The following is a 20,158-nucleotide window of genomic DNA, read 5'->3' on the forward strand; positions in this document are numbered from 1 at the left end:
TTCACTGCTATTTCCTGTCCTTAGTTCTAGCTCTACTGCATGACCACATACAGTCCCCAAGGAAGTTGGCTACCTCTGCTTTAAATGGCAGACAGCACTAGGGGTCTGGCTAATTCTGTATATTTATTTAGTAGCCACTAACTTCTGTATTACTGTCTAAAATCTTCTTAACATTCTGTTTTGCTTATTTTGAATATTGCAGAATCCTGAGCTTGTGTTCTGTATGAAGCATTCACCCCATTTGTAAGATTACTTGGTGGCTGAACACTATGCACCCTCAGCAGAAGACCTGGAGATAGGGAATGATATATCAGCAGAAAACCCCACGACTAAGAAGAATGGTGTATTTTCATTGAACATGCAGGAAAGTGAAATTGAAAGGCGTTAATCTCATTTCATTCACACTTTTCTAAGCAATACAAAAGAGTATGACGTCCTTGAGTTTTTCTTATGCTTTTTTGTGCCAGGGTGGTTTATGTTGATGTCTTGTAAATAATGGAACTATCTGAAACCGAAGGACAGAGAAATTGGAAAACAAACTTTACGGGGGTGGGTGGGTGGTTAGCATCCATGTCAGGTAAACATCTATCTATCTATCTATCTATCTATCTATCTATCTATCTATCTATCTATCTATCTATCTATCTATCTATCTATCTATCAGAAAGTACTGATTACTGGTGCTGCCTAATAAATCATCACCTGGGGGTTTATTTTGAACTATGAGCAGTTAAAGGAGATGGATGAGTGATGTGTTGACACTAGGGGTGTGCAAGGAAGCTCGGAATTGAGCCGGCTCAAAGGTTCGTGCCCAAACCGAACTAGCCCCATGCCAGCTCAAGGTTGAGTCGAGCCAAGCCTGGCTCAAAAACCCGCCTCAGGAGCCAGCTCGAGTGGTATACTTGTAAAGGGGAATCTGGCAAGGATATTTGTAAAGGGGAATACTTGTAAAGTGTATTTGTAAAGGGGAATCTGGCAAGGATTCCACTTTACAAGTAAAGGGCTTTTCCGATTGTAAATGTAGTGGGGTGGGGGAGATAGTCTTAGGTAGTCTTTAACTTTAAAAACCAGCCAATGCCGGTGGGGATGGCAGTGGTGGTGGCTCCTTCCACACAAACACCCCCTCTGGCCTCCCAAATGACAGGTTGGGGTGCTTCCCATTTTGGGCCTCTGTGCACACATGCCCGCCATTAGAGTAACCACCATGCAAACACATAGGCCATTTGCATCACCGCATAAATTGAGCTTGAAACAAAATGCAAAATCCATTTTGTGTACATCCCTAGTATGGGATCCTACATGGATGTGTCTTCCATGCTGTAATACTAATGTATAAATTGGCCTCAGTCACCATCCTGGTTCTACTTCATACAGAATGAAGACATATGTATTAAAAATAATAGCACCACTTGCTTGTCTTGTAAACCACTATAATTATTCTTGTGGCTTGCCATTCGACAAAAGCAACCAAGATTTCCCTCACCAGTTTGCTTCTCCCTTCAAGCGTTTTTGCTCTAGAGACTGAGGGGTCAGTTCACCCAGCCACTCTTCTCATAATAGCCACTTTCCTTTCTGTCTGGATTCAGCTTTGGGCCCTACTAACCTGTAATTGTGCAGTCCACCATAAAAGCTTGCATTTGGAAGTTTAGCAAGTGCTCTCAAGAAAAGCTGCAATACACTGGTGTATATAACACTGGAATGTGAGATAACTGAAGCATAGCATTGGTTATCAAAACTTCCATATGCAAGCTATGCAGTGCAATATGACAAATGTAAGTTTTGTCTTAATTAGCTCTCCAACTAATAGCTGCAATGGCACAAATAATATTAGCTGGCTTAGTTTGGTTTATTTTTCATGCATATTATGAACTTTGACTGTATGATGCAGCAGTAATTGCAGTGCAGCAAATAATCAAATAATCAACAAAGCAACTATAACAAAATGGAGATGTTGTCAGTTCATGAACTGGAAAGACCGAGGTTTAAATCTCCATTTAGGCATCACGCCCAAATAATCAGGGTTAATCTCTGACTAATTTACACCAGAGGTTTCCTATAAAATAAAATGGGATAGCTCTTATATACCTTTTCTGTTGTGGCATTCACCATGTACAGGGCCACATGACATGAGACTGGCTCCCTCCTTGCTGGCATTTCAGCACAAAATGAAGACTCACTTTTTAATATTAAGACTTACATTTTTGTGCGTCCCATAGCTCCCTCCCTCCAGCTGCTTCAGTATTCCATTCTTTCTTTTTAATGTACTTTTGTTTTAACAAATTGTTATGAGCCACTGTGGATGGTCTTTAAAGAAAAAGAACATCAGTCCAGGCTCCTTGGAGGAAGGGTGGGATAGAAATGTAACAATTTCATATACTATTATTGACTAGCCATTCTTTAAACATAATAAAAGAAAATATAATAAAGCATCAGCCTTTCCCACTTTAGTAGAAAATGAGATTGAGGATAACTAAGCACTCCAATTGAGACGAAGCATAAGTGTTACGCTCCTGCAAAAGTGACTCATGCAGACAGCTTTCACAACCATGATCAAGGCCTGTGTATGAAAAGATCTGTGATGAGTGACTATATTATTCCTAATAGACATGGCTGATGCAGTCTGCTTTGACATCTATTTGGAAAGGCAGGGGAATTGATTCTGACCCTCTTTTCCATCCCTGAACAGGTGGTCAGCACTATCTAAGTTGACCACATCAGCTGTTTGCTTGATAAGTTCACACATAAAATTTTCATGTGTTTCAGCAGGGGCACAAGGGCCTGTGGATCAGGGCCAAAAACTGTTCATTCAACACCTGCAAACCATCTGGCATTCTTGTCTGCTGGTCAAGATGTCAAAAATACTGGCTAATAGGAGTTACTGTACTTGTCAAACTGAGTTAGTTTCTTTTTGCTTTGTCTCTTTTGAATCGGTTTATTCATGCTTTGTCTTCCACAGTGTCAAAACTGCTTAGGTATGGTGATTATATCTGCCAAGCATCCGGAGGGAGAGAGGGAGAGAGAGACTTTTAAAAATATGGACTTCTGTGAGGCTCTATCAGATTTCAAATGAGTTCAGATTTCTCAGTGATACAAAAATAGCTCGCTCTCTCTCTCTTTGCTTATAAAAGACCAATTTTGCAGTTGATCGACTAAACTAATGATAATCGGTACAGCAACCAGCCTCAGAATTGATAATGAAGTCACTGAAGTGGTGGATAGCTTCTGCCTTTTTTTGATCGACCACCAACAGTAAAAGATCCAGCAGTCAAGAAATACACCACAAACTAGCACTTGGTAGGGTTGCAATGAAGGCCTTGGAAAGTATATTTAGATATGTAGTCAATACCTACAAAGATTAGAATCATTTGGACAATGGCTTTTCCTGCGACACTCTATGGATGCGAAAGCTGGGCTTTGAAGAAGCAAGACAGAAAAAGTATTGATGTTTTTGAACATTGGTGCTGGAGAAGACTTTTGAGGATACCATGGACAGCCAGGAAAACAAACAAATGTATCATAGAACAAATCTATCCAGAATTTTTACTCGAGGCACAAATGACCAGGCTCAAACTAGCATACTTCAGACACATCATGCAAAAACCCAGCTCTTTTGAGAAGTCCATAATGCTGGGAAATATTGAAAGAAAGAGAAGAAGAGGATGACCAGCAGCAAGGTGGATAGACTCGATTACGACAGCAATGAATGCACCACTGAGAGACCTTAAAGGCCAAGTTGAAGACAGAACATCTTGGAGAGAATCTATCTATGTGGTCACTAAGAGTCGACACTGACTTGATGGCACTTAATCAGGCAAAACATTTGAAGGTATGGGAGGAAAAAGAGATATTCTGTTTACCATCTAGGGATGCACACAAAATGGATTATGCATTTCATTTTGAGCTCGAAATGAAACACAGATGGCCAGAATGTTTCGAGTTTGTTCCCTGGAAACAGCCAGCTTTAACACAACAAACTCAAAACATTTTGAGTATTCTGGCCATAGAATCGAAAAGAAAAGGCCAAGGTCTGGGGAGGGCAACAGAGAGAGCCTGGCAGGCTGGGCACAGACAGAAATCACTGAACACACACCAGCCTACAAAAACAAAAAACAAACTCCATGTTAGAGGTTGTTAATTTTTACCCTCAATAGGTAAAACAGCAGAGCACTAAGGAATGAGCACACACTCCAGTTACAGAGTAGGTAGCAGAGGATGGTTTAGTTGCAGCTATTTAGAGAAAACACATGGAGATCTTTGTAGAACTAAATATTTATTGGTTAAATACACTTGGATAGGAAAGGCCTAAACCTAATCTAAAGGACTACATAATGGATAGGTAAGGAAAGAGAGATATGTTTCCATCTGCTCTCTTGGAGGAAAGGAAGGACTTTGACTCAGCACATGAAGTGCGGAAGAGTCAGATCAGGGGTCATAGGGTAGGTACAGGTAGAACACTCAGGGAGACCCTTAACTATCTTTACTCCCAATGCCCCTAGTGGTATAGTTGGTGCAAAAGGGAGATGTACTGGCACAGGCACACAGCAGCAGCAAAGGTGGAGCATGGGGCTAGGGATGTGCAAATCAGCTCAAGGTTGAGCAGGGTCACCATCGAATTAGGCCAGCTCGTGACCTAGGCACACTATTAATTTTTAGTATGTCTTGTTTACACAGTCAGGCAGGTGTTATTGACTGGTTTGTTTTATCCAGACATCGAGTCCTTCCCAAGGACCTGGGATGTCAGAGTTTTGTTATCAGTATTGTTCTTGTTGTTATTATGGATATCGTCACAGAATATAGGCTGTTCCCAGTAAAGTTGCTTTTTGTAATTGGCTGATGGTGATTTCTGTGGCACCTATGGTGTTGAGGTGCTCTTCAAGGTCTTTTGGAATTGCACCTAGGGTGCCAATTACCACTGGGATTATTTTGGTCTTCTTCTGCCACAGCCTTTCAATTTCAATTTGTAGATCTTTGTATTTTGTGATTTTTTTCTATTTCTTTTTCTTCTATTCTGCTATCCCCTGGTATTGTTATGTCGATTATTTTAACTTGTTTTTCTTTCTTCTCAACTACAGTTATATCTGGTGTATTGTGTGGCAGATGTTTGTTTGTAGTTGGAAGTCCCATAATATTTTTGTATCTTCATTTTCGACAACCTTTTCAACTTTATGGTCCCACCAATGTTTGGCTACAGGTAGCTTGTATTTTTTGCAGATGTTCCAGTGTATCATCCCTGCTACCTTGTCATGCCTTTGTCTGTAGTCAGTCTGTGTGATATTTTTACAACAGCTGATTCTATTTAGTTTTCCAAGTACACCTCCACATAGTATTTGGATATTTCATGAGCCCCAGCATACTGAAATGTGTAGTTTTCTAGCATTTTTTGGTCTGGCTACATCCACTGATAATAGTTTTTGAAATATTAAAAGATTAATGGGCTTGACTTGTATTTTTGAGCTGATATTATGGTAAAGTTATCTGAAAGATGGGTGTCAGATGTTTGGACAGTGGGCGCAATATCAGTACTTGCCCTAGGCACTATTTTCCCTAGATACGCCTCTGTGCATATGTTGTATACGCAGTGACCACAAAATTTCTTCCCAGAAAGAATGAGGGGCTTTTAATCAGATGGTAAAGGTAAAGTGTGCCATCGAGTCGGTGTCGACTCCTGGCGACCAAAGAGCCCTGTGGTTGTCTTTGGTAGAATACTGGAGGGGTTTACCATTGCCATCTCCTGTGCAGTATGAGGTGATGCCTTTCAGTATCTTCCAGTATCACTGCTGCCTGATATAGGTGTTTCCCATAGTCTGGGAAACATACCAGTGGGGATTCAAACTGGCAAAATATGGCTTGCTAGTTAAGTCATATCCCCACTGTGCCATTAGGTGGTTTTATCAAATGGCCAGGTTGATACTCAGATCGAATAAATGTGGTATTGCCTGTTCATCAGTCAGGTAGTGTCACTGGGCAGAGTATAAGCCTGAGAGGTATGCCGGTCGCAATTCAAGCAAAGAAAGGGAAGTCTTATTACCAGTCTGCCAAGTCATGGTCATTTTATTGGGATAATAGATAAATTTTGCTTCCTTCTCAATAAATAAGTATATTTTATATTTGGATTTAGAAAGAAATCATATTTTGGTCAGAGAGGCCAAGATATTATGAGAATTTCTGCCTTCAGCATGGAGTCTTCCTCTATCTTTTGCTTGAGCCAGGTGGACTTCAGATTTGTTGTAAACACATTCTTTGATCTTCAGGTCCAGCTCTGATGCAGTGCGGAGAGGCTTCATCTTTCTGTTTGTGGTACACTTGGGCTGTTTGAATATATAGTCTATTTGGGCAGAAAATCCTGTTTGATTGCAGGAAATTGTCAAATAGGAAAATTTTAATATGCCTTCTGCACATCCTAACCATATTATATTTCAGTATCCTTAAAATATATATCTTAAAATAAATCAAGAAATGAAGTACATGTTGGATTTTTGCTTAAAGTATATGTGCTATAAATGCATTCTGAAGGGAATTACTGAGTAAGTGTAGTATATTAGTTGTTGTACAAAATGTCTGAAAAAATATTGATTTTTTAATATCACATAAAACATTGCTCTGGCCTTTTGAAGTGTTCTTGTATAAATGAAGAGGAAGAGGAGGAAACTTCAGTTTAAAGGGCACAGAAAATAGACTACAAAAACATAGCTCTTCATTGCCACTTTTGTATTAGGATAAAAATACGTGAAACAATTACATTCTACCAAACAGTCAATATGACTGCTATAAAAGAAATTATACAAAGCTCTTATTTCCTAGAGTTAAATACCATTTTAATTAAGATTTCATCCCTGATACATTGATTAGCTGCCTCAATTGCTTACATTACTCATTAACATGATTACTAGCAGCATGACTATAGCAACACTTGAAAATTAAGTGAAGGAGCTAATCCTGAGCAAAGAAGGTTATTTTTTTAAAAGAAGTACTTGGGACTAAACTTTTCAGGACAAATTATACCTTTCTTGCTATTTCAGCAAACAGGAAAACCAAAAGCAAATTGTGTAAAAGGGGACAAGGAAACACAACATTAGGAAAAAATAGAACATAATTATATTTTGCAAATTAAGATATGATGAGAGGTAAGGTGGGAGAGGTACAAAGGAGATGCCCAGTACTTTGCAAGAAGTATGAGAAATGGTTCTCAGGAATGTTGTGATTTTCCTCACTGGAGCGCTTCAACAAACTGGAGCAGGAATAAACTTTAAGCAATAAGGGTGCCACTAGGGAGAGAAAGAGGGAACCCATCACTCTCCTCCTGTGTTTCAGATCACAGCAATATCTACAAGATATAAAAAGCAACCTCAACAAATGCTCTTAACAAACACTGTGTTTTTGCTATATATTTGATCTTGGTTGTATCCAAGAGCTGACATTTATGAATCTTGCCAGTCCTCTACACCAGGGATTCTCAACGTTGGGTCCCCAGATGTTATTGGACTTCAACTCCCATAATCCCCAACCAAAGGCCACTGGGGCTAGGGATTATGGGAACTGAAGTCCAATAACATCTGGAGACCCAACGTTGAGAATCCCTGCACCATCTAAACCTTATTGCCAGCAGCACCACTTGCAATAAGACCACAGTGTGGAAAGTAAAGTGTGGAAGGAAAAAAATCAAGTTAAAGAGGATATGTGCAGCAAGCAAAGAAATTTGAAGAATAGGGTGTGGCTCATAATTCACGTAATCCAAAGCAATCCCATTGACTTTAGTAGAAATATTTTGGATTCTAAACTAGACTTGTTCCAAAAAAGTCTCTATGGTGAGCATAAATTGTTATGCACTTTTGAGTTTCGGGAGAAGACTAAATTTTTAATTGACTCTTTAAAAAGTAATTTAAGCATGCATTTTGTCCCCTAGGACAAAAATCGGAAAGAGGACCTATCGGAAAGAGATTATTCTGACACAAGTTTTGTCCTTTGCACTTGTGAAAAATATATTCCATCAAAATCTGAACTCCTTTTGGCTGTTGCATTCTAAAACAACATTTTTTCATATCCCCCCCCGCAAAAAATACCATTATGTCACAATTTAAAAACTGTATCCTCTCGGTGAAGTTCCAAGACAAGTCTGTATTCTTAGGGCAAGCAGGTTTTCATGCCTGTCATTCATAGGCTGTCTCAATTTATCATATTTCTGTTCATTTTTCCATTTGTCTATTGTCAAAAACAATACTGCAAGAAAATATACTGCATCTGAAATTCATTTTGTGTGTGTGTCACTGAGAGGATGCCTAAAAGAGAACTTTCATCTGCTACCACACTATGGTTTCATAGTTTCTGTATTTTACTGGGGGGCTGGGTATGAAACAGGAATCTGAGTTAACTTCTTTGCATTATGAGGCCATACAAAATCTCTAGTGGGGGGGGGGAATCAGACACTCAAACACTTTCGGCTATAGCACCTCTCTCCCTCTCTCTGTTTTCTCTGTTTTAGGATTTTTCTTAATATATTTCATTTTCTCCTTTGTGGAAATTATATCTCTGTACAAAAATGCATGAGACAGATTTATTTCACTGCATGCATTTGATCTGAGAAATTATTCCTAGTCAGATTAAGACTCCAGTATGTGTACATGCTGCATGATACATGTATGTGCAGTCATCATATTGAAGATCTACACTTAAGTTTCACACTGTTTCTGTGCAAGAAAACTATGATGAACTGATATGAAAAATCAGCCATCAACTGTGTATTACTCTTTCTTAAGACTTGTGGTCTTTGCTTTGTGGCCTACCTAGGAAAAGGTGGCTTTGTCAACAAAAATGCCTTGTGAGGCAAGGCAAGGTAAAGCAAGTGGGGCTAAGCAAGGGCCACACTACTCCCTGGGTCTCTTTTTGACATAATGGTGGTGCCCCATTACCCTATCTGACTTTTGAGTCCAGTAGGAAGTCTAGTAGGAAATTTGGTTTCCATTTCCCAAATGGCCAAAGAATAAGGGCTTTATCCACCTTCTCTGCATTGTCAGATGCTGTGGAATTAAATTTGATTTTCATTTGGACCTCTTTGTTAGCTTTTAGATTGGTTACTGCTGTTAGGTGGACACCTGGAGGCATTGGTCCTTTGGATTGATCACACCTGGAACAACAGTGAGCACCTGGAGACATTGGAAAGGTGAAAGGAGACTTATTCAGTCCAATTCTTCATGATCTTCCGAGCTCGGGAAGATATGGGAAAGGGAGTCACCCTTGGGCCCTGATGGTCTTACTCACCCAAATGCTTACTGGCTGAGGGCTGTCAACCCTTAACAGGACCTCCTCTGCACATAAGCAAGGCGTGAAGAACAGAGACCAGTTTCACTAATGATCTGATTCTTGGAGTGGAGCCACCCATCCAAGATGACTAGTGGAAATAGCAATTCCTAGTAGGGATGTGCACACTGATTCGGGTTTGTACCTGAATCTAGCTGATTTGGGTGATTTGGAGACAAAACAAATCACCCCTGTAGTCCATTGTCTAGATTTGGGTCCAAATCAAATCCCACCTGATTTGAGCTCTTGTAGGAGTGGAGTTATGGAGCAAAATGTGTGGCCACTATTTTGCAAGTGTTTGGATTCTTTGGTGTCTAATAACTTTCCCTCAATGAATCCCTATGAGGATTCATTACACACCTTCATTTCTTCTATTCATTTTGACTGTCTTTTTGACAGTGCCCACTGTCAACTGCCATGTGCCAACTACACCCCACTCCCATTCGCAAGGCAGTGGGGTACTACTCAGTTTATGTTCTAGGATTTTTTTCAAGTGTTTAAGCTCTTTGGTGTCTAATAACCTATCCTCATAATGAATCCCTATGAGGACTCATTACACACCAAAGAGTCTAAACACCTCAAACATTCCTAAAAAATAAAATGTGTACCCAGTGGCTTGTGGGGTAGTTGAAACATGAAATGCCACTAATCCCCCACCCGCATCTGCAAAGCAAAATGAACAGAAGAAATGAAGGTGTGTAATGAAGACACCAAAGAATCTAAACACTTCAAAAATACCTAAAAAATAAACTGAGTACTCCAGTGTGTGTGTGTGTGTGGTGTGTGTGTGTGTGTAGTTGACACATGGCAGTTGACAGTTGGCACTGTCCAATGACAGTCAAAATGAGCAAAAGAAATGAAGGCGTATAATGAATCCTCATAGGGATTCATTATGAGGAAAAGTTATTGGACACCAAAGAATCTAAACATTTCAATATTCCTAAAAATTAAAATGAGTACCCCACTACCTTGCAGGTGGTGATGGTGGTGGTGGGGGTGTAGTTGGCACATGGCAGTTGACAGTTGGCACTGTCCAGTGACAGTCAAAATGAATAGAAGAAATGAAGGTGTGCAATGAATCCTTATAGGGATTCATTATGAGAAAGTTACTATACACCAAAGAATCCAAACACTTGAAAAATAATGACTGCACATTTTGTTCCATAACTCCACTTCTACAAGGGCTAAAGCTTAGCTTTTTTTTTTTTTTTTTAAAGAAAGCTGGGGATCCGTTTTAGGGTTAGGATATGGCAACTTCAATCCCCATTGCAGGGGCGTAACTACTATTAGGCAAGGGGAGGCGGCTGCCTGGGGGCCCCCCAGAGGCAAGTCACATGAGGCAAGTCACATGACAATATATTGTGAAGTGTGTGTGTGTATCAGCGAGGGGCCCATTTTAAAATTTTGTCTCTGGGCCCACTCCAGCCTTGTTACGCCCCTGCCCCATTGTTTCCTATTGTGGAAAAGTTCAAAATCAGTAAAATCTAAATAAATTCATTAAAAATCATAAAAAGCCTATCCCCAAATTGGTTCAGTCAATAGCTGTCCAAGCGCCTATTCTTGTAAAGGGGAATCTGGTGAAGATTCCCCTTTACAAGAAAAGGTGTGCAGTGGGGAGTCCTTGCAAAGTGTTCTAAAGGGCAGATGGGGAGCGGCAGCAAGAGAAGTAGTGTAAAGTTCTTACCAGCCCGGTGGCTGCCAGCTCTGCTGCTTGCTCCCCTGGTGCAGCCAAGCACATGCCACTCCCACTACAGCAAGCCACCCACATGGGCAACTTGCTGCAGAGGGAGCACCACATGCTTGGGCTGCACCAGGGGACAAGCATTGGAACCGGTGGCCACTGCTGAGCCAGTAAGAACCTTAAACTTACTTCTCTCATCACCCCCCCCCCCACTCACCATTTTGATCCTGAATGGATCCCCCCATACTTGGCTTGCTTTTTTTCGATTGCAGACCGAACGATCTTTGGTTTAGTTTGCGACTGAACAGCCGAATCAGTCTGGTTTGAAGTGAACCAGTTCGGGATTGAATGGTTCGTGCACACCCCTAAATAGCACCCTTTTGTTCTATGTTTCCTCTGAATAGCCACCACCACACCCACACTCTTTCCTCATCTGGTACCTGGAATTCCCCCTTTGTCCACCTTGAAAGCTAAAGTTCTTTCACCTTTGGGACTTTGCAGAGGGCAGACCTATAAAAGCCTTAGCTCTCAATCTTTGATCTCTAGTTTGGACTCTAGTTTGGACTTATTGTGGAAGCTGGGTGGCAGACTTCACCTTCTACTTCCTCTGACCTGCCTGGCTGAGCCCCTTTTCATGTGCTCCAGCCCTACCCACTGAGCAGAATCACTGAGTCCTAAAATGAAACACTGGGCCAGGGGTCCAAAACCACAGAAGCTGAAATCACTGTCCTAAAGTGTTTCTTGCATGGGCCTATTGCATTGGATTGTCCTGTACAACCAGAGTTCTCTATGTAAGCCTGCCCTGTGCCTGACCGACTGATCACTTTCTCTTTCCTCCATCTCTCTGCCTCCATCTGCCTAAATTTCAATGTCCACCAGCTGCTAAGCTATTAGAGCCTTCACTTCCTCCCACCTTTTTGTACTGTCCCAGTAGCTGCCTTCATTCTTGTGCAGTGTGCAACTGTGATAGTATTCAGGCTGCCAAATACTATCATTTACATGTATAAATAAGAGTTATTTCTTGTTTGAAAAACCTTGTCTCCAAGTCTGTTGCTCCTCTGAGGTACCTTAACATTGCCATTTGCCTGTGTCCAGACTTGTAGTCTGTTATTCACACTTTCAAATTTGTTTGTGAGCAAAATTCTTCCAGGCTAGTCCAAAGGCATGGATACACAGGTGTGTGAACAAGTGTGGTAACATAGCAAGTATGCCACACTGAAGCAGTGAAGTTGGCTTAATAGGTCAGGTCAGATCAGACCTGTAAATTAATAAAGTTGGAGCCAAGATGGTGATGCAGTAGCAGCTAAACACTGAGCTTGCTTAGAAATGAGTATATAAATAAAGTTGTAGCCAATAATTTAATCCACTCAATGGGTGATCTCCAGACTAAATTACCCCTGAGTAGTCCTAATAAGTAACTTCTGAGTTACTTAGTCTGGATGCTGATCAGTGTGTCCAAATCTTCATTCCAGGGTGCATCCTCAGAATGAAGCCTAGCACTACTTGTCAGTCAAACCATTGTTTTCTTATGTCTCCAAAAAGTTTGAAAGGATAATAACAGAATGTTTTATTTACTGCAACAGGAGTGTACTCCGCAACAAGATTTGCAAAATACACATAAAGGCTATGAGAATGAGCAGTCCTACCCAGGTTAGAGAAGCCCTACCTGGGTAGGGCTGCTCATGTGCAGTGCCAGGATCAAGGCCAATCTTAGCGCTACCTCTCCCACAAGCCTAGTTTTTGTACTGGGCTTTTACTTGGGTTAAAGGGTGCATGTGCACCCTTTACCCCAGGTATGGGGTTGTGTGTATTCTTGGGCTGCACACAGCCCAAGCATGAATAGAGTCAGATGCTTAGAGTGTTCAACTCCTGGGGAATTCCCCCAATGCACTGTGTGGTGCATTGTGGAATTCCTGGAGGCTGGGACAATGAGCCATTGGAATTCCTTTGTGGAGTACAAGGGTTATTCTTGTGGAATACAAGGAGTCTTCTTGTGGAATACAAGGAGTCCCAGCCTCCAGAGATCTGCACTGCTCCATGCAGTGCAGATTGTGTGAGAGGACACCAGGAATCATGTGGGGGGAGGTAGGTTCCACCCTGCCTTCTCTCCCGCCTGTGCATGTGCCCACGCACCCAGTCGTGGGAATAGGCTCTTAGGCTTTTAACAACAACAGCAACATCAAAGAATTGAAAATAACTGCTCTAAGCAATATAGCTCCTTTTAAAACACCAAGGATGGTGTTGGAACTTTTCCAAAGAGATAAAACATAAAACAATATCACAGCCCAAGAGTCAATGAGAAGACTTTCCACTCATTCCTGTGCTCACTAGATTGGATCCGTTAGGGGTTCTGGGTGGTGAAATTCACAAAATTTATGAATGTTTCCATCTATCAGTTCTTGAAATTTTTATTGCAAGAATATATCAGAGAGATAGCAAGGTTTGTGCTGCTTTCCAGCACAGGAGAGGGGTGATGAACTGCAGTCATCTTTGTGTTGTGGTTAACCACCAGCGAAGTCTCAACTCTGTGGCCCATACAGAACTGCTTGGATGCAAGGATTAAGCAGATTGTGAACTGAAAGGATTTCGGCTAGTATATATGTGTAGTAGCAGCTCTTTTTTTGCTCCATCCCCATAGCAACAGTGGAGGCTCAAGAAGCTTCAGCAGTAAGCTCCTCATTAAGTAACATTGCTTCAAAGGTTGGATTGGATACCAATCTGCCCATCACTGCTATGTTCAGACATGAGTGTGTGGGTGTAGGAGAAAAGCCAGAGAAGGAAGATCAGTAGACATAAGATGTTGTGAAATGAAATCCAGCTGTATTTTGGGGAAAATATATGTTACCCAAATACAAAGGGGCAGTGTTCCTTGGTGTCTTCCTGAAGAGTAGGCTTCACATCTCTATGATACATTTAACAGCAACAAACTTTGATAAATGTCCAAGTTAAGTAAGGACTGAGGAAGTGTGAGCCAAGGCCCCCTTCCTTTGACCCCAAAATGGCTTTGAATGCTGCCAAGTGTTATCAGAAATTCCACTCCTCTCATTGCTCCTACTTTTTGTTGTTATTGTTGTTTTACTCTAGGGGACCCCCTCTAGAGGGGCCTTTTAAACATCATATTTGGCCCAGAATCCCCTGGTTGCTGAACCCTACTACAATGCAAATGTGCCATTCTAGTTTGCAATATTTCACTGGTGCAGTGCTGGATAACCATCTTAATCAGTTATTCACCATGGTTTAAGGAATGCATTTGCTTTTATATTATACAGAACCCTTCTCTCAGCAGAATGCCAAGTGCTCAGCAAGTCACAGAACAGGTATGACTCCAAGGGATAGCAAGGGGTAGTGGGTGTTCCATTCAAAATATTTCCTGCTCCTTCTTTGGCTTGCCCATCCACCAGAATGGAATTTTGCAGCAAAGTATCCAATAATACAATCATAACATATTATGATCCTATAACTTCATTATTTTTAAAAGGCCTCCATTGTTTAAAGAAGCCTCATTTACTCATTCCTCTACCCCATAGGGGTGTGCACAAAACTGGTTTGCCTGTTTCAGTTCAAGTCTGGACCAGATTCAAACCAGACCAGGCATGTTTGGTTTTGTGCCCCCAAACTAGAACTGCAGCTCAGCTTGAGTTCGATCTGGTTCGGTTCTAAATTCCCCACTTTTAAGCTTACTGGTGGGTCCAGCAGCCTCTGGGTGTGCTGCTGTGGCCATGGGGGGGCCCTCTGGGGCTTCCCCTCCCCCCTGCCAGCTTCCATCAATCTTCTATGGGTCAGTTTGGCCCATTTGGGGGCCATTTTGGCCCTCTCAATGGTCATGGAGGCCATTTTGGCAGCCACCATGCATGCGCTCTGGCCATTTGCATGGCATGGGTCATGACCCTGGTCCAGCTCGCAGGCGAGTACTCGAGCTGGCCTGGTTCAATGGTGAACTGGCTTGACCTCGATCCCTACTACCCCAACAGAAGCCAGTGCAGTTAGGTAGGTAGGAAACTCCTCCAGGCTCCAAGGAGTCCGTTCAACCTCTTACCTTCCCTCTTGGTCAGAAATTGGACTGGATGACACCATGTGTGCAGCAGGGTGCAGGGTCATCTCATCTGCAGATTTTAGCTGGCTTGATACTGACCTTTCTCCTCACTTAATTTTTTTGTGCCACAGTGTCTTGGACAGGAAGAGAAAACTAGCCTGAAAAACAGAGTAAGTTGGAAAACAGAGTAAGATTTGACCCAATCCAAAAAGACAGTGGAGCTATTCACACAACATACGGGTGGGTGGGCGGAGGTGGGGAGGCTGTGCAAACCCGACTTTCCCCCCAGATGAAAAGTAAAAGTGTGCTGGGAGTATAGACCACACTCCCAGACAATTGAGCTCCGGAGGGCCAGGACAATGCATCCCAGCCTCTGGAAATCTCACATTGCACTCTCCGTTGAGCGTGGTGCATTGGGAGATTCCCCCAGGAGATGGGCACTCTAGGCCATCTGTGTCTCTGTGTCTTTGGGCTGCAGCAGCCCAAGGAGACACATGATCCCAGAGCCCAGGTTAAGCGTGTGCACACTCCCTTAACCCGGGCTTAGAACTGAATTAAAAAGCTGGGATAGGTTGCACTTCCCCACCAGAGTTTGGCGGGGATTCTCACACACAGCCTAACCCAGGCTGGGCTTCCCTAGCCTGGGATAAGCTGTGTGTGAGAACAGCTTCAGTATTTTCCAAGAGGAATCTGGCCTATTCTCTGAATAAGTTTGAAAATGTGAACAGTCTCAGTATTTATTTATAAAGTGTTTAGCAACTTTTCCCCTAAGAAGGTTGCTCAAAACAGTTAATAAGTTAAAATATTACAAATTATACATCTATAAAATGACACTAAAAAGGCAGCATCTCTAAAAATACTAAAACACCAAGCTAGGTTAAATATATATATAACAAGTGATTTCTGTGAGGGTTAAAAATCCTGGATAAAGAAAGATATTTTATCTGTTTTCTGAAATTGTACAAAGTCACACGGTGGATTTCCCAAGGGGGAAAAAATCCAGTGCTACCATTGTAAGTGCCCTGCTTCTCACAGTTGTAGGGCTGGCTCACATATGTCAGCTTTATGTAGTCACAGAAGGAGTCCAAGAAAAGTGCTGACACCATCATGTTGGCCTAAATAGAATCTCCACATGAAAAGCCATCTCCAGGTGACTGTCACAGCTACTGATTCTGACTATTGCTACAGCCACCCAGAGAGTCTTCTTCCAGGCCTGCTTCCCACCCACACATTTATCCTCCAACAGAGCAGCAGAGAGGAACAAGAAAGTTGCAACAAAACACAGCAACCTTCTGATTTCTCTCTGGTTCTTTACAAGAACACTTGCATTCCCCACAATTGAAGGTGTAAATGGGCAGGTGGTATGGAAAACTGTAACAAGCATCAGAACTGGTAGCTGCTACAGTCACTAAAGGCTTCTGGCCACAGAAGGGCTCTCTTTAGGTTCTTGCAAGCCAGGCCTTTCCAAAACAGCAGGCTTTACTGCAGGATTAAGAGGGGTTAAATACGGTGAGTAATGGGGCATATTGGATATTTTGAATTTGCCTCAAAACCCTATACAAAAAGTGGATTTTTTTTACCCCCGACATAAATTGGGCTAAGCTCTAATGTGCAATGAAAAACCCGAATCATGTATGGAGTGCTCCCTGATAGCTCACTGGGACTTGGATGTAAATCTAGATGATATGTGAATGCTCACCTGCCCTTCCAAAGTAAAATCACCATCTGGCAGGGCTCCAGGCCTATGAATCAACCCTCAGTACAAATATATTGTGGAGTTTTAAGGAGTCAAGCATATATTAAATAGAAATACTGTTCATAAGAACAAGGCCTAAGAGAAAGGAAGATAATGGATTTCAAAGACTGGACCATATGCTAACAGGACTTAGGATATTCTAAACTTGCTGGGATTTTTGCATAGTTTCAGAAATGCTAGTTTGGTAATATTAATTCCGACCCCTTACTCTGATAATGGTATATTTAGGATGCATACTTGAGATCATTATCACAGATTAGAAAACTTTTAACCACTCTGAGCAAGTGGGTCTCAAATCAATATGGATTTACATTAGTCTAGAATGCCATACAAAAGGCTACATTTTTTATTTCTATTTGAGACTTTATCTCTCCATTAACATTCACATAAGACACAAACCAGTAAGCTGTGTATTTGATCCTTTTGATCAAAAAGGATCAAATGCATTGTTTAGTTTTTGAGAACGAAAACAGTCTCCATCATCCGCTCAGGGCCATTTAAAAATGATTAAGAAAGGGCAGTGTGCTGTTTCCCAGTGCATTACTTGTGGACATTAACTATTGCGAATCCAAAACCATTGGGTGATAACAACTGTTTGAATTAACTCACACAGAGTTCAAAGATGTGACCTTACATGTTGGTGTCTAACGGCAGTGCTGTTTAAATGATATGCGAATTTGGGGGTACATATATGAATTGAATTCTAAGGAAGTCCACATCACATATACTCATTATCCACAGCTCTCCCAGCATTGAAATGTGAATGTTCCCAATGCATGTTGACTGCAACTGGTGTGTGTGTCAGTGTGTGTGTGTGTATTTGTTCCCCCATCCTTAGAGTTGCTTGCTGCTGCTTTCCCTCAAAGTTCAGCATGCATTTTAAAAACAGATATTTGTTTTTCCGTATAACACATGAGGACTAAAAAATTTTAAGGGGGGAATTTTTTTAAAAATTTTTAATCTCTGTGTATGTGTAATTGGACAGAGAAAGAGAAATTGTAGTTCAGCAAGAACAGAATGCAGAATTGACTGCACGTAACTTGATTTACTGACACCCCTGATTCAGAGGAATGGAAAACTGCCTGCCAGCTTTCCTGAGGGGAAGCGTTACTTGGTTTTCCTCTGAGAGATTTGCTCGACGGAGGGTATCATATCGTTAGGAAACAGGCCCGCCAGTTACTGCCCTATCCAAATAAACCCCGAATCCTCCACAGCTAGCTGTGGAGTCAAGCAGCTGAAGCCGCGGCTGGGGTCTCATTCTGTCTATAAAAAGCGCCCCCACCCCATATTCTTTCTCTTCTCTTTGAAATCCACCACTCTCACAACGCGCCAAGTTTTCTTCCTCCTTGCTTCTGACAAACAGAATGTTCTGCCCCTCGGACGGGTTGATTGGCTGTTCGGATAATTCATGGCGCAACCTGAGGAGCCGATTGGTCAGTCCCGCCTTGACGGGCCCTTCCAGTGTCCGCGGCTACCTGTTTGATGAGGGAATTCTCGTGCTCTCCCTAAGCGCTGCTGCTGCTGTGGCGGCTGGAGGACAGGTGGGCTGGCAGACCGGGGCGGCGCTGGCATTTGCGGAGTAAAGACCGACGCTCACGCGCGCGGGCGGCAAACAAGCAGAGACGGAGCCGGACCTCGCATGGATTCGTGGCGGTGCCTCTGCTTCCCCTTGCCTCTCTGGAGCCCCCGAAGCGGGGTGAGGCTGCTGCTCCTGCTCTTGACAGTGCGCTTGGGGAGCTGGTGAGTACTTAGAGGGCACCGCCTGTAGCTACTGCTGTGAAGAACAGCATCCCCCGGTGGGGGTATTGATTGACTCATGTGGGCCAGGCAGTTGCCCCTCATTGCATTGGCAAACCTGGAGAGTCAAGGAAGCTCTTCTCTTCCCCACGCCCCTTGCAGATGCGGGATAGTTTGGATGCTTTCTGGCGATGCCCCTTTCGCTGTTCTTGGGACCGAAGGAAGGAAGCGGGGGAAAGTTCCAGTTTGCCACCAACCCCCGTAGTCTGCAACTTCAGCAAACGGAGGTTGCTGCAGCTCTTTCTAGAGTGTGCATCTTCACGTCAAAACTTTCCTTCCTTTCCGTGAAAGCGATTGACAGCCCGATCCCGTGGCATCGTTACTCGGAAGTAAGACCACACTAAATTCAAACAGGCTTATTACTATCAAGCAAGTGTCTTTAGGTATGTGGCAGCTGTACAGCCCGATCCGAAGCTTGTTTACTCGGAAGTAAGTAGCTTCGTAAGAAGAGTACTTAGGCTTGCAGTCTGGGTCACGAGACTTTTGAGTGCAAACTGTGTATGGGATCGGGCCGTTAATCTCACTGAACACAAAGATCATCCCGTTCCCGTCCATGTTTACTCTGAAGTAAATCTCACTGAGTTTGCAATTCTAGATACACTTCCAAATTAGTTTACTTACGAGTAAAAAAAAATAGTCTAGGCTGGAGCCCAATGGGAATTACTTCTGGGACGGAATGCTTGGGATTGAACTGCACAATTTAAAACGTGTTTACCTGAGGTGCAATTTGCAAACAGTGTCATTATACTTTTGAGTAAACATGCTCAGAATTGAAGTACATGGTTGCAAACTTAACCATACTTATTAGGCATGGTGTCATATTAGTAGTGTGGCTTGTGAGTAAACACATTTAGTACTGGGATGTGATTTATTTAAGCCTTCGGAAGTAAGTTCCACTGAAATCTACTGGATTTACTTCCACTTTCTGTGTTCAGAGTGGGGGGAGTGGGAGCAGCAGAGAATAACTTGGTAGTCTTCTTTAGAAAAGGCTCTTTGGGATTTCTTCCTCAAAGTAATAGCATGTGTGTTATGCCATGTGTGTTATGGAAGACAGTGCAATTAGGAATTGAAGCTCAGTGCTCACTACTTTTTTTTGTTCTTTAAGACCCACTTTCTTTTTGTAGCATGAGTAATTTGAAATGTTGCACTCCAGGTTCCATTATGGCAAGACTTCAGATTTAGATGCAACTGGTTTCAAGTGTGTGTGTGTGTGTGTGTGTGTGCGCGCGCATGCACACACACACACAGACACACAGACTTCAGTTGATTTCACAAGCTGATGCCAAAAAGGGTGCTTGCTTGGAGTGAACCAATGGGTCAAGGTATGCTAAAGTGTGTTGACACCAGCTTGTATGTGCAGCTTATTACCTACTCACCAACTCTAACACTGTTTCTCTGGTTCGGGAAACATAGGCACCATTGAAAAATGTGTGCCGTTTGGATATGCACAGAACTGCGAGGAAGGTTCTACTGAGATTTTGGAAGCCTGTTAGATTAGTAATGCAAAGAGATTTCCAAGCTGACTTGAAGAAGCTCTTCTTCACTGATCAATGTAAATGTGATATTTAAGTGTCCATAAAAGATTTAACCAGAAGGC

General features: G+C 42.3%; 1 protein-coding gene and 1 long non-coding RNA gene across 7 annotated transcripts in view; one reads left to right on the plus strand and one right to left on the minus strand.

Moving 5' to 3' along the window:
- Window positions 1-6,702: 6,702 nt before the first annotated feature.
- On the minus strand, window positions 6,703-18,327 carry LOC128327119 (uncharacterized). The gene is made up of 3 exons (XR_008308476.1): window positions 18,047-18,327; window positions 15,012-15,166; window positions 6,703-7,265 (listed from the first exon to the last, which is right to left on the minus strand). It is a non-coding gene; the product is annotated as an uncharacterized LOC128327119 (long non-coding RNA).
- GABRG1 (gamma-aminobutyric acid type A receptor subunit gamma1) overlaps window positions 18,045-20,158 on the plus strand; it is a 122,702-nt gene continuing 120,588 nt past the window's right edge. For 4 of the 6 annotated variants that reach the window (XM_053255399.1, XM_053255404.1, XM_053255400.1 and 1 more), the window contains exon 1: window positions 18,045-18,504. In XM_053255399.1, coding sequence (XP_053111374.1) covers window positions 18,404-18,504 — 101 coding nt within the window. In that variant the 5' untranslated portion in view covers window positions 18,045-18,403. The remainder of the gene's footprint in view (window positions 18,505-20,158) is intronic. The other 2 variants (XM_053255403.1, XM_053255402.1) reach the window with 1 other exon arrangement.

This window comes from Hemicordylus capensis, chromosome 5 (genome assembly GCF_027244095.1).
Source record: "Hemicordylus capensis ecotype Gifberg chromosome 5, rHemCap1.1.pri, whole genome shotgun sequence".
Taxonomy (NCBI): Eukaryota; Metazoa; Chordata; class Lepidosauria; order Squamata; family Cordylidae; genus Hemicordylus; species Hemicordylus capensis.